Below are 13,249 nucleotides of genomic sequence, written 5' to 3' on the forward strand. Positions count from 1 at the left end.
ACAGCTGCAGCAGGCTGCGGCGCTGGCGGAGGGCCCGGCTGTGCCTGTGCCGCTTGGCTGCCTCCGCCTTCTGGGAGGAGGGAGGGAAGTTGAAAGAGGAGGCAGAGGACCATGGGGGTGGGGAAATCACACAGCTTTGCCCAGGTGGGAGCATGCGCCACGTGCATACATACAAGACAAAAAGCACCGCAGTGATGTTACGATGCGGTGCTGGCAGGTTATAACCAATTCATGCTGACGATTAACAGTAATAAACAACTAAGCTATGATTATACCTCTGGTTTAATTTTTCCTTGCACTTATGACAAAATTGCTCTTTAATACCTGTGCCTAGTTAAAGCGTTCACCAGACAGTTAATGTATAGGTTACGTGAGGGACCAGTCACACTTCGTTCTGCTCTAATTGCAGTCCTGTACGACAAAGAGTAACATCTCTACATTTCACACTCACTTGCGCTGGTGTCTTGCCCGGGCTGTCTGTTGTCAGATGATGTGGTGCGTTTGGGCGCTCGGCGTTGACGTCAGGGGAGCATCTCTTCTTTCTGTGGTGAGCAGGAGGCTTGAGAGCAGCTGCCTGATTAAACAAAGGACGGGTTTTCAGGCTTGCCCCTGCACCTCCTTTGACACTGTTACACAGCTGAAGCATCGCTTGTCTCTCACCTCCCGCACCCGGTTTCTCTCACGGAAGAAGTGGCTCTCAAACGAAGCGGTTGGCTCATTCCTCTGCCTCGCCACCTTCCGCAAGCCTTTTTTTGGCTTTGCCAGTGTCGTCGCGTCTTGTTTAGAAACCAGCGGGAAGATGGGTACCTGGGCGTAAGGGCTGCCTGAACGGGGCAAAGGGAAATAGGAACCAGAGTCACTGACTGTGCAGCCAACAGTCAGCTGCCTCTTGGTTTGCCTCCTCTCGCCAGGGAAGGACTCGGTCGGTCCTGAATTCCTCACTCTGAGCCATGAGTCACAGGAGCTGCCATCTGGCGTGCCCAACATTAGCAGGTGTAGATCCACAAAGGCACCAGTGCCTTGGCTACGGTGTTGAGGTGCTTAATCTGCAGCAATCCACGGCGCAGAGGTGCCTGTAGGTGTTGGGGTAACCCAGAGCTCACCCACCGCTAGACACCTCTTAAGCATTTAAGGCAGCCACCTTGCACACACACCTCTGGAGAGCAATTCCTTCGCCCTAAGATCCTCTGGAGCAGAACCCGCTGCAACTGTTTGATTTTGCTTCTTGGCCTGGCAGGGTTTTGGGCTGGATGGACTCACGAGGTCTGTTCCTCCAGCTCCGTTTTCTGTGATCCTCTTAGGAATTACCTTGGGAAAAGTTTGCTAACGCAGGGCTGACCCCGAGCCTCACCGAACTCAATACCAGAAGCACCGATCCTCCACCTTCGGAGAAGGCCACGTGCCAGGAGGGAACAGAAGAAGCTGTGGCAAATGCTCCAGCTGGGTTGTCGCCCTCGTAGCTCCAGAGACTTCCCTTTTGGAGAGTGGGAGTGACAGTGTGCTCGCCTTACCTTTGAGGTGCTCCGCGTAAGCTGCTGCCTCCCTTTTGTTCGTGGCTGAGACGTGGGCAGCGCTTACAAAGGAAGGCATAGGGTAAACTGGCTTTTTCCAAATTTTATGGGGCTTCTTTCTGCGACGCTTGAGGAAGTCACCATCCATCCAGACTTTCTGGCGAGTGCAGTCCCTAAGCTTCTGTTGGTAGTAACTAGAAGACAAAAGTCATTGTCCTGTGAAACACAGCCCAAGGCCCCACGCGGCAGTGGCTGCTGTGCACCGGCATATCTGGAAAGACCGGGTACATGAGGGTATTGAAACTGCGAAGGTGTGTGATAGACACGTGGTGGCATTTACGAGTGTCTTTGTAGAACAGGTGCCTGAGCTATGCAGGTGCTTTCGGATGTCCAGCTAGATATGAAATATTTCTGGAAATCTAGTCTTGGGGCCCCTGTGTTCTGTATATTTTGTTATACAAGGCACAAATGTCCCAGTAGAATGGGGACCTCCCTTCTCTGTCTCGCAGAGCTAAGGCAGCTCACCTGATAATCTGAAACAGATGTCTCCGGGGCAGAGCTGCCAACTCCAGCAGCTTCAAGAAGGCTTTGAAGAGGAGGATTCCTCTGGCATCGACAGAATCGAAGCTGCCCGAGTCATTTTTCCCAGGGGCTGGAGAGGAGGAGAGTGATCAGAGCCATGACTGAGCCTTGTCTTACCTTCACAGAGCTCAAAGGGAGCAGAGATCCCAGGAGCCCCCAGGAAGATCTGGACAAGTTACGCCATTTTCTGCTGAGTGCTGGTTAGGTATCTAGCAGGGAGGACAACTCCCTGCAGCTTATCATTAGCCAAAGAAGGTAAGGTCTTCTGTTCCTTCTGTGTCCCATCTTGTAAGAGAAGAGTTTGGCCTCTGCTCTTGTAGCCAGAAGCATCTGGACCAAATGCTGGATTCCTGCCCCTGTCCCTGAGACTGGCAAGCACAGCGATGGCCCTTCCCCACTGCTTTTCTCTGCCTCTTGGCCTGGGGGCAGAGCTAACCCTGAGCTGGCCCGCCATGGCCCATTGAGCTATTGCTGTCTTGTCTGAGTAGAGTGGCCTTTGTTTCTTTGGGTCCCAGATACTGATTTCTTGCTCAATACCAATTAGTCTGAGAATCAGGTAAATTCGGATATCTCTGGATAAGTGAGGCTTTTGCTGGAGTAGAATGTCTCTTACTTACATATAGTCTGGGCGAAACACTTCTTGTCAGTAATGATGTCCAGAAAGTCGGAGAAATCCACCGTCCTGTCTCCTGCAGGCAAGTGGCACCTCCGTTAGCAGGGCAGTTTTTTGCTGTAATTGAAATGCTGGGGCAAGCAGCTCGGAGCTGGCACTGCAGAAAGATTTGCTACTAAAATCTAAGGGTAGGAGGAATGCTGTTAAAGCTTTCACGTGTAACTGGGCTGTGGAACTTGGTGTTTCAGCATGCATAAAGAGGTCCAAAGAGCGTGACGTATTCATGAAGGATAGCTGCTGGTAAGTGATAAACCGCAGCAGCCCAAGTACAGCCTCTGGCTCAGGAGACATTTTGGTACAGTATTGTCCCAGGCTGGGAAGGCACATGGAGGAGGATTGCTTTGCACACCCAGAAATTGGCTCGGAACAACCCACAGGGGAGTAACGTGTGGTCTGGTGCACTCACTGCTGGCATCCGCACACACCAGCTCATTGTACGCCTCTTGACTGGTTAAGCTAATCCCCAGCTGCTTAGCGGTCATCTCCAGGCTGTGTAGTTTAATATTGCTGTCCAGGTCTTTGGGGAATGAGTTGAAAGCATCGGAGAATGCTGCAGGCAGGGAGAGGACAGCGGGTTAAACGGGCCAGAGGGAGGCACTGCCTATATTATATTCGTTTGGAAACAATGAACTATAACTGGAGATTTGGGACTGGGGTTGGGGCAGGTTGTTTCTTACTGCCAGTGGCAAAGCATCTACCTCTAAACAGCTACCGAGGGTGCAGGGGAGTTGGGGAATCTGGGCAGAGGAAGGGTGAGCCTGTATGTAATGCGAGGTGCTGGGTGAGGTTGTTGGTTTAGTTCTAGCTCTGCGCTCATGAGCTTCAGTTATGTCTCTGTCAAAAAGGGGTATTGATGCTTCCTTCAATCACTGGGTCTCCAAGTCCTTGGGACGGGGGATTGTCCCTTCCTTTGTGTACTCCTGGTTCTTGTCTCAGGAGGATCATGCAATGCCGCAGGAGCAAGCTAAAGGTCAAACCACTCCTGGCCATGCTGGCAACATGCCAGCCCTGGACATTACCTTTCCATTGTTTCCTTGTCATGTTCTTCGCTGCTTTGCACTCAATTCTCTGCTGAGGGATGCGTGAAAGGTCCCTGCCACACACACAGAGGCATAAAGAGAGATGGACAGACTGACAACTGAGAGGCATGCACTGACAAGAGACCAACTGATATGCAGCTCCTGCTGATGGAGCTGGAGCAATCAATGCAGGCGCCAGTCCTTCTCCCAGCCCTATGGGCCAGTGCTGGAAGGACTGCCAGAGAAGAGCTCACCACCCAGCTCCACGCTCACAACGATGGAAGTGAAACACTGTGTGGCAGCTCATGTTAACTGCTCAAGGCTGCGCAGAAATGATAATGGGATCTCCGCTGTCTTCCCCAGTTCAGGCCAGCTTGGACAGAGGGCAACTATGGCTACCCTGGTGTGTGCGGGGAAGCAGAAACATCAGCCAGGAGGAAACAGCCCTGGAAACCTCCCTTGGTCACACTGCAACACTGGATGGACCAAGCTCTGTGACCCACAGCCCTTGTTGGGGCTGGTACTCAGGGCCCCGGCCCAATCCACCACCTGTGGCTCACACATTTCTTCTCTAGGTTGATAATGCCAACACGCAGAGTGCTGTAGGGATGAGTGTGAAGGCAGGATCCCTGCACGTGATCACATAACAAGGCCAGGGACAGCAGCAGTTCCACACACCCAGTTTCCACCTTCATGCTCACCTGGTTTCCTCCCTTGTGAGGGGTTTTATCACCCTCTTCTTTGGCAGAGGCTTTGGTGTCACGCTGGTTTTGGGAGCACAGCCAGGAGAAGGAGCAACTTTTTCTGGATGTGGAAAGACAAATAAGCGGAGAGTCTCATGGGATTCCCTCCAGGCAGGACTCACAGCTATAGCCACCTACAGCTCTGAGGCAGGAGGAGAGCTGGAAAGACTCTGTGATGACACCGGTCCCTGTTTTGTGCTACCACAGCATTAACTCACTGTCTCATCCTGCTCATGGGCAGCAAGCTATCCAGCAAAGGAAGTCCTGCACCCTCCCAGCATTCCCTGTCCTCTGCTACAGCATCTTCCCTATGGCTAATTCAAATTTCCACTTCTTGCCACTCAAGCCTCTGACTGCCTATCCCACCTGCAGTGGATGTGGAGGGTAGTTTATTCCCCTTCCTCTGCCCTTCTCTCCAGAGTAGCCAGCGCCTGGGACAGCAGGGAGCTCTGAGGCAAACTGCCACCCATGGAGGTGACACTTCATGGACAAGCTGGTTTTCCTTTCTCTACCCCTTGAACACGGTGCCTTATGGTGGCCAAAACCTGACTAGTCACAGGGGGGAATTAACATCACACCAAGCTCTCTCTTACAGATACTGTCCTCCATCCGCTAATCCAGAACCTGGTTCGGCTGGTGGATGTGAGGCCACACAATTGTGATCGCAGCACAGCCACCCAGCATGAAGGTCCCACGGCACGGGTGGCTAAAGACCCAGGCTCAGTTCCTGCTGTCACCCCAGAAAATCTGTGAGACACTCGGCAAGGTGCTTTGGGCCATGCCCAGACTTCCAAGTCCCAAAGGAGATGCCTGAGGCTTGGTTAGACAAAACCTCGACCAGCCTGATCTAGTGCTGGCAATAATTGGCTCCATGTGGGAGGCTGGTGCAGAGGCCTCCAGAGGCTCCTTCCCACCAGTATTTCTATGATTCACTCACCATTCACTTTTGCTTCTTTCAGCTTCTCTGGGTTTGAATAGATCCGTGGGGTGGCCGGGATGGAGCCCTCACCGCTGACATCAACTTTGTCCTCTATGAAAATAAAAAAGCCCCTCTGAGCATTGTTTTCCTTCTAAACATGGGTGTTTTAAGTACCATCCTAAACACGTCAGCAAGGTGTTACTACCTTCTATGCACAGCCGGAACATGGAGGGAGATTGGTTGTATAAAAATAAGAGCAGTGTTAGTAACAACTTTTGCCTTTCTCTAGCTCCGTCCTCCAGAGGATTTAATTTTTTTTCAGCACATTAGTGAAATTAATCTCTCCTGCACACAGGGAGGGGAAAAGCCCTGCCATCACTGCGACAAGGGGGAAGCAGAGCGAGATGAGGTGGCTTGTGGACAAATCGATTCTTGAAACAAGAAGGGAAACAGAAACCAGAGGGTGTCAAGTAAATTCTCACTGCAGGGTGAGAACAGCACTCAGCATTAGTGGAAATAACAGACACCAGAGCACAGAGGGGACGAGGTGCTGATGCTGGACCCAGTGGCAGCTACTGCACAAGTTAGGGGCTTCCCCAAGATGATGGTTAGAGCTTTCTTCCTTCCAGATGAAGGCAGGATGGAGTCCTTGGGCAGGGTCAGGCATTGGAAAAAGAGAAAGTTGAAAGCAAAAGTGCTGGGGCTTGCTTCTCTACACTGTCGGGAATCCACACTGACTTCACTGGGCACAAATCCCCCTCGTAGCATGAGGCCTCTGTGGCAACTGGGGGTACAAAAACTAATGTACTAGACCCTGCTGAAACGGGGAGGAGGATTTTGCTACTGGAGGAGCAGTTGAGTCCCTCACCGCCAGAGACTTTCCTCCACGTTTACTCCACATGAGTGGGAACCCACAGCATTATTTTAAGGGGATTGATTACCTCATGTAGCTTCTGTGTTAACATCACGTCCTCATCGTCTGACAAGAACCAGTACAGGCATGCAGAAGGCTTTTAACTAATCTGTTGGTTTCCAGAGATTTCTAGGCTTCCTCCAAGGAAAAAGACCTCAGATACCTACCCTTACCTTCCATGTATCCTAAGGCTTCCAGCTTCTCCTTGCTGGTCAGGTGGACCTCGCTGGCCACGGAGCCCAGGATGGAGTCGAGGTCCTGGGTGTCGCCTTTGTACCTTAAGGTAGGGCCCGGGCAGTTTTTGAATGGAGCAGGGCATCTGGCCAGCAGCAGGGACTGGCTGTCCAGGGAGATTTCAGGCCTTGGCAATGACAGCGAAAGGGCAGCCAGAGAGACACCATCCACAGCAGCAAGACTTGGCATCTCCTGTGGCTCCAGGGTCAAGCGGGTCGCCACCTTGGCCAGGTCAGAGACCAGATTATCCACAGAGGCTGTGTCCTCTGTAACAAGAAAGTGTTGGAAACCTCCTCAGCACGCTGGCAGTTAGCGCAGAGACTTGGCAAAAAAAGGTTATTAATAATAATAATAGAGACTCCTTTGCCTTTCACCTACCCTTTCCATCTCAGCATCTAAAGGACTGTAGCCACAATAATGCAATGAAACTCCCTCCCCCCCAGGCAGGGTGGGATGCTGAGGCCAAGAAAGATTAAATTCCCTTTCCACGGCCATTCATCACCCATCACCTCCCTCCATGCTGCACCATATGTAACACGCTCTGGACACAGCCCCCTTCTCCTTTGATACGCTGAGGGATGGCATTTATATCTTGCCGAGACACACAGAGTTCACACTATGCCCCCTGTGCCAAATAATGCAAAGCAAAAATTCAACACAGGATTAAAGGGAAGGAGAAATTGAGAGAATTTAACCTCTGCTTGAGTGCACAGCGTATCCCACGCCATTCGCGGGCCAAGCACGAGCTGCAGAGACCCCGTAGCCTCCCTGTGCTCCTGTTGCCGGGTTGCTGACTACAGGGGCCATGTAGGAGCAGAGAGGAAGGAGGGAAGTATCAGTCCCCACCTCTGGTGTGTCCTAGGGCTTCCTGCAGCTCCTCACTGTCTAAGGGGACCTCCATGGTGCCCACATTGGAGTCTGTGTCCTGGATGTCAACCGTGTCCCCTGCAGTATGGGAGAAGATGGAGCTTAGTTAATGGGGAAATATGTTTGAGGAAGGAGAGCCCAAAATACAAACAAGAGTTTGCAGGGAGACTCTTGGCTGCAGCTTTAAATGTTTTGCCAAAAAGGCAGTTTACAACACTGAGAACTCTCATATCTGCAAAGGATTTTAGAGAATCTCACCCCAAAACTGCTTCCCAAACCAGGGCCTTTTTGCCCAGATGTAGGTTGGAGGTCCAAGCTTTCCCCAGAGCATGGCACTTTCATCCCAGGCTAACCCTGACTCCTTTACTGCCCTGGAGATCCTATAATGGATAAATCCCAGAGCAACCCGGTCTGATCTCTCAGCTAACCCAGCTTTGAGCAAGAGGTTGGACTAGAGATCTGCTGAGGTCCCTTCCAACCTGAATTATTCTGTGATTTTGTGCCCTGGGAAATCTCAACACTTTGGGTTTTCTTTTATTCCAGCTCTTTCTCCTCTTCCTCCACAATTCTTAAGCTTTTTGCCCAGCATCTGCTCCAGATCCTGAACAATCCCAAAGTGCCAATGCACTCACCATCCACAGCGACATCCTCCAGTGCCTCCTGGTGATTCTGGTCTGGTAAGTGGGTTTCCACTGGGGCTAGGTGAGACTTCAGCTCTCCAACATCGACCTGCTTCCCTAGAATCAATGGGGAGATGTGTTTAATTTCAGAAAGTTTCCTAGAGACCTGGAAAACACAGTTCTGGGTTGTGAATGGGACAGAATGCACCTTAAATCATCTCCTAGCTGCATCAGGAAGCCCTTTGCTCATTCTTGGATTTATTAACAGACATCAGTTTACAAAAGGAGTTGATGTATTAATGGGCTCCAAGAAGTGGGAGCACTTCAGCGCTTTCAGGAATAAAAGTAGCATTAAAAAGAACCCTGGCCTGAAGTGTTGCTGCAGGAGCTGTGTCTGTGGGGTGGGTTGCAGGGTGTCCCCACTCTCTGGAAACCTCCATGGGGAAAATTTCCCTGGGGATCCCTGTCTGCAGTGGGAGATGATCAGAAAGCAGCACAGAAAGATGGAAAGCGTCTGACCGAGCGCGTACAGACGTCACCATCTAGTGGTCCCTAACACCAACAGCCTCAACGCAGCCCAAAATCTGCAGGTTCAGCAAGGGTTGGAGTTATTACCACTGGCAAATGGCTTCTCCCAGGGAGCTGAGAGCAACTGCCACCTCCACCTCCACCACCTGCCCCAGGAGGTACCACCGGCTGCTCACACTCCTTTGTGCCGGCCAGCACAGCGACACAGCCCTGATTTTTTGGGGGAAAAAGCCACTCCAGACTCCCAGCAGCTGGTCCTCACGGTCATGGGCCTGATCCTGCAAGCAGCCATGCCCACTGGCATCATGGGGCAGTGAACTTAGCTAAACAGGGGTCTTGTCTCATCCCACAGCTCAATGGGAAATGGAGATCTTCTGCCCAAATTGCACACGTGGCATCGCTCTGGTTTCTCCAGCATGCTGGCATCATTGAGGTGGGACAGAGGATTTCAGAGGAGCACGATGGAGCAAACAGAGTTGAACTGGATGGGGAGGAGCAGGGTTACCCTCCAGTTCCAGCACAGCGTCATCCTGCTCTTCTCCTTCCTTGTTGTACGGCCTCATGCACAGGTTGAACATGCTCTTCCTACCAAGGAGCAGATGGACACATGTGAGACGACCCTGCCCAGCACTCGTCCCTCAGCTTTGGGGGCCCAGATCACCCTCGGGGGAGACCTGGAGTGGGACTGGCTCAACCCCAGATGGTCCCTGCGTTACCTGTTCTGGGGTGTGACAGCCGCCTCGTGGGGGCTGGGGGCTATGTGCTGCGATACTTGGGAGCCGCTCTCCATGGCACTGCTGGCCCTTGAGGCTTGCCGCTGTGGCTGATTCTGGCCATCGCCCATGTACTTATTTTTCTTCTTCTTGCCCCGTGGCTGCCATTCCTTCCGTGACACCTCGAAGGAAGAGGGGGTCTGGGGCCGGGAGCACCCGCACCATCAAACACTGTCTGAGCACAGGCTGAGCCCAGGGAGGGGCATGGGCAGGACCTGGCAGCCCCCATATGGGGGGCTCTGGGAGGGTCCAGTCCTCCATCTCTGGAGAGTCCCCAGCTCCTTTGCAGGAGTCTACCCGAGGCTGGGCCATACCAGGGTGCTCAGCAGTGGCCAAATCCACCTCCAGGCCAAATCCTTGCCTGTGCTTACCAGGAGAATATACAGACCCGCAGCCCCTGGCATGACCTAGCTGCATCCCTGGGGATGAGGGTTGCGTTGATAGGTGATAGGCATGCAGATTTGGGGTGTGGACATGCTTCCGAAAGAACTCGTGTGAATGTGTGTGGGGGCCAGTGCTGCCCACCCTCACCTGCATTGCTTTATCTGCCTTTGGCACGTTCTTCCTGCACACCTCCTGCCTGGGTGGATACGTCTCGGCCATCAGCACCATGCACCATGGGGCAGCCCCCCTGCAATGTTGGCACCATCCTCCATCACCCTCCCCTTCCCATCCTGCAGCTTTTCTGCCTTCAGGACAAGCGGGGAACATGAGGAGACTGAAACATGGCCAAATGTGGGCTCCCTCCGTCCAAGGAGGCACCCCCTCACTCACTTGCAAGTCCTGCTGGATGTGCATTTCTTGCTGGAGTTGGCACTCCTGCTGGATGTGGAGGTCCTGCTGGATGTGGAGGTCCTGCTGGATGTGGAGATCCTGCTGGATGTGGAGGTCCTGCTGGATGAGGACACCCTTCTGGAGGCTGATGGGGCTTGGAAGCAGGCAGATGTGTCCCGACTTTCTGCTGAGCCACATCGTGGTGGCTGCTGCTGAGCCTCGGTGGCTGCAGGGCCGCAGGGTTTCGGCAGCTTGCTGGGGTCCATCCCCTCCTCGTCCCAGCTCTGCGGCGAACAGGGGCACCCGCAGGGCCCCGCTGACACCCAGGGGTCTCACACCCAGCAGGGCTGTGACTGAGGGCACGGCTGGGAAGGATGCAACCCGGAGCTCTGTGCTTGTGGCAGGGCAGGAGGTGACTTCAGTGCCAGGGGCCGTCTAGCAAGAGGGTGCTGCAGAGCTGGGTTCCCCCCCAGCACCCCGTGTCCCCCTGCCCTGCTCCAGGGACCCCGCAGCTGATTCACCCTCTGAGCGACTGCCCCAGGAGCCTCGGGTGCACCCCGGTGGCGCGGGGCAGTCCCCAAGCTCGCTGCCTGGTGTCACCTCTCTATCCCTGTTCTATCTCTGATGTCACAGAGCACCTGGTGGCACCAGTGGCATTCCCAGGCTCAGCTCCCCCCCACCAGCAAAATGGGACACGGTCTGATGAAGTCCAATGGGGTGTCTAAGGCACAGGGTGGCACAGGGATGGGGACAACATCCAGGGCCTGAGGACAACTGTGCCTCCATCCCTCTGGCTGCTGTTTGCTGGGCCCTGCGCCATGCCCGTAGCCCTGAGCAGGATCAGCCCCTGTGCAGGCTGGATGCGACCCGCGGGAAGGACCCTCGCTGGCTGGGCTCAGCGGGGACGGTGGGGCAGGTTCCCAGGCCGGATGACCCGGGGTGGGTGGCTGCCCTGAACCCCAGGGTGGCACCGCACCCCTGTGGCACCAGGAGCTCTGCAGCATCGTGGAGCGGGTGCCCAAACCGAGCGCTGCTTCAGGGCAAGCACAGAGGGATCAGCCAAAACCCCTGCACCCCAAACTCCCTCTCCAGCTCTCTGTGTGCTGGGGCAGCCCCAGACCGCTTGGGGGTCTCATCCTGCTCCTTCGTGTTGCAGCCAGGCTCTGCCTTGGGCACCCCTTTGCCTTCCCCTCAGCCCACCCTGCAGCTGAAATGCTCCTCCTGGGGCCAAACGCAGCTGAGCCCAACCCAAACCAACCCCAGAGCCCGCTTGGGTGCTGTTAACACCCACCTCGAGGCCCTGCCCGGTGCAGCTGGGGGCACTGAGTGCTGCCCCAGGTGCCTGGACCCGCTGCATGGGCTGGGGGCACCCCATGGCCCGGTGGGTGTGTCGGAGAGCTGGGGGAACAGTTTTTCTGGCACTTTCTGTGGTCCCAAAATGCTGCTTTGAAGGGTGGCCGCTGGGTGTCCCCGCAGCCCTGTACAATGCGGTGCTTAGCGGGTGCACAGGCTGCGTGCTCAGAGTTGGGGGCACAGGCAGGACCCTGCTCCCAGGTTTAGCACCCTCATCCCCAGCCCAGGCCCCAGCTGTCCCTGGGACGGTCCTGCAGCGGTCCCAGCCCAGCTCCCCTCCTCTGGGGCCTTCTCCAGCAGACTGGAGGGCTCACAGGGACCTGTGGGGCAGGATGGGGGGCTGCTGGGGTTCACCCCGCTTGCAACAAAGTAAAGTGGCTGCCAGGAGTACCACAGTCTGCAGTGGACTCTGGCCCACCCTGTGCCCCCACATGTGTTACCCACCCCCAGGAGGGCACCAGTAACAGCAGAGACCCCCATGGGGGGCCCACAGCCCTGCTTGCACTGGCTTCCCCCATCCCTCAACCCATCCCCGCCCAGACCAGCTCCCGGAGTCATGCGGGGGTGCCAGGGGCTACCCACAGGGCAGGAGGCCTGGGCGCAGACCGCTGGTGTGGACACCGACACCGTTAGTAGTTCCAAGTTTTTTATTTTATTTATTTTTATTTCTGTGGCGTGAATCGCTGCTGCTCTGGTGCTGCCCTCCACCCCCCCGCCCCAGGGCTCAGCCCCAGCTCCCACCCCAGCATCAGCGACTGCTGCCTGCAGCCAGCCCCTACCACTGCCCCTGCTCCCATGCTGCTGGGGACAGGCCAGCCAGGGAAGAGGGGGAACACAACCACCACCACCTTGGCCAACACGCTGCTGGGGGCCTGGGGGGAGCTCCACACAGAGCACAAGGTCTCTCTCGCTTTTTGATGCAATCGAGGGGAATAGAGGCACCAGGTTCTGGCTGGGGCATGGACCCGGCAGCAGCACTGTCACAGCTGAACTCTGCTACCAGGACATTTTTTTGTTTTCCCACAGGGGGCAAACCACAGGCGATACACAGCCCCAGGCAGCAGGACATGGCCCGAACCCTGCCTGCTCTTTTGGAACCCTGAGCTACACAGAAAACCAAGCATGGTGCAGTTACGCAGCCCAAAAAGCACAGAAAAGGGAGAGAGGTGGCCAGGCTCAAGGGATAATGGGCATCAAAACCCTCCCCAGGCTGCTGCCTGCACATCCATGTGCTTTGTGTCACGGGGACGGTGGAGGGGCACACGGGGAGCTCAGCACCATCCCAGCGGCTCAGCCAGGCCGCAGCTGGGACCAGCACAGCTGATGCTACATAGAGTTGGCCAGTGGCACAAACTGAGTGCACGTGGAGGGAATGAGGAAGGGCACCATGATGCTGGGGCACTGCTTTTCACTGTCCCAGGCCCCAGCAGCGCCAGAAACATGTGGCTGCAAGAAGCAGGGGGCCGCCGGGTTGCTCAAGTGGTGTCCTTAACCCACAAAGCCACGCGATGGCTCCTGCCTGCTGGCAGCGAGCGTAGCTGCCCTGTCCCCCAAGGAGACGGCTCCTGTACCCAGGGGGACCGCATCTGTCCAGTGCACGAGGGGACTCTCCGAGCAGGCAGAGCTTCACCAGCACGGGCCATGGAGGAGAGCACAGCTCAAGCCTTTAGTCTGAGCAGCCGCTCCCAAAATCCTCTTGGCCCAATGAGCACCTAACAGTTCACAGACTCGCCAGGCAGA

The 13,249-nt window shown here is 55.2% G+C and overlaps 1 protein-coding gene across 1 annotated transcript in view; it reads right to left on the reverse strand.

Moving 5' to 3' along the window:
• LOC103926088 overlaps positions 1-10,354 on the reverse strand; it is a 23,635-nt gene extending 13,281 nt beyond the window's left edge. The window contains exons 1-16 of the mRNA XM_009334897.1: positions 10,157-10,354; positions 9,326-9,504; positions 9,115-9,194; positions 8,094-8,198; positions 7,441-7,539; positions 6,534-6,860; positions 5,466-5,558; positions 4,487-4,589; positions 3,786-3,859; positions 3,173-3,316; positions 2,711-2,782; positions 2,037-2,163; positions 1,512-1,705; positions 661-824; positions 452-574; positions 3-70 (exon numbers count right to left, since the gene is read on the reverse strand). Coding sequence (XP_009333172.1) covers positions 3-70; positions 452-574; positions 661-824; positions 1,512-1,705; positions 2,037-2,163; positions 2,711-2,782; positions 3,173-3,316; positions 3,786-3,859; positions 4,487-4,589; positions 5,466-5,558; positions 6,534-6,860; positions 7,441-7,539; positions 8,094-8,198; positions 9,115-9,194; positions 9,326-9,504; positions 10,157-10,354 — 2,150 coding nt within the window. The remainder of the gene's footprint in view (positions 1-2; positions 71-451; positions 575-660; positions 825-1,511; positions 1,706-2,036; positions 2,164-2,710; positions 2,783-3,172; positions 3,317-3,785; positions 3,860-4,486; positions 4,590-5,465; positions 5,559-6,533; positions 6,861-7,440; positions 7,540-8,093; positions 8,199-9,114; positions 9,195-9,325; positions 9,505-10,156) is intronic.
• Between the last annotated feature and the right edge of the window lie 2,895 nt (positions 10,355-13,249).

This window comes from Pygoscelis adeliae, unplaced genomic scaffold (genome assembly GCF_000699105.1).
Source record: "Pygoscelis adeliae isolate BGI_AS28 unplaced genomic scaffold, ASM69910v1 Scaffold112, whole genome shotgun sequence".
Taxonomy (NCBI): Eukaryota; Metazoa; Chordata; class Aves; order Sphenisciformes; family Spheniscidae; genus Pygoscelis; species Pygoscelis adeliae.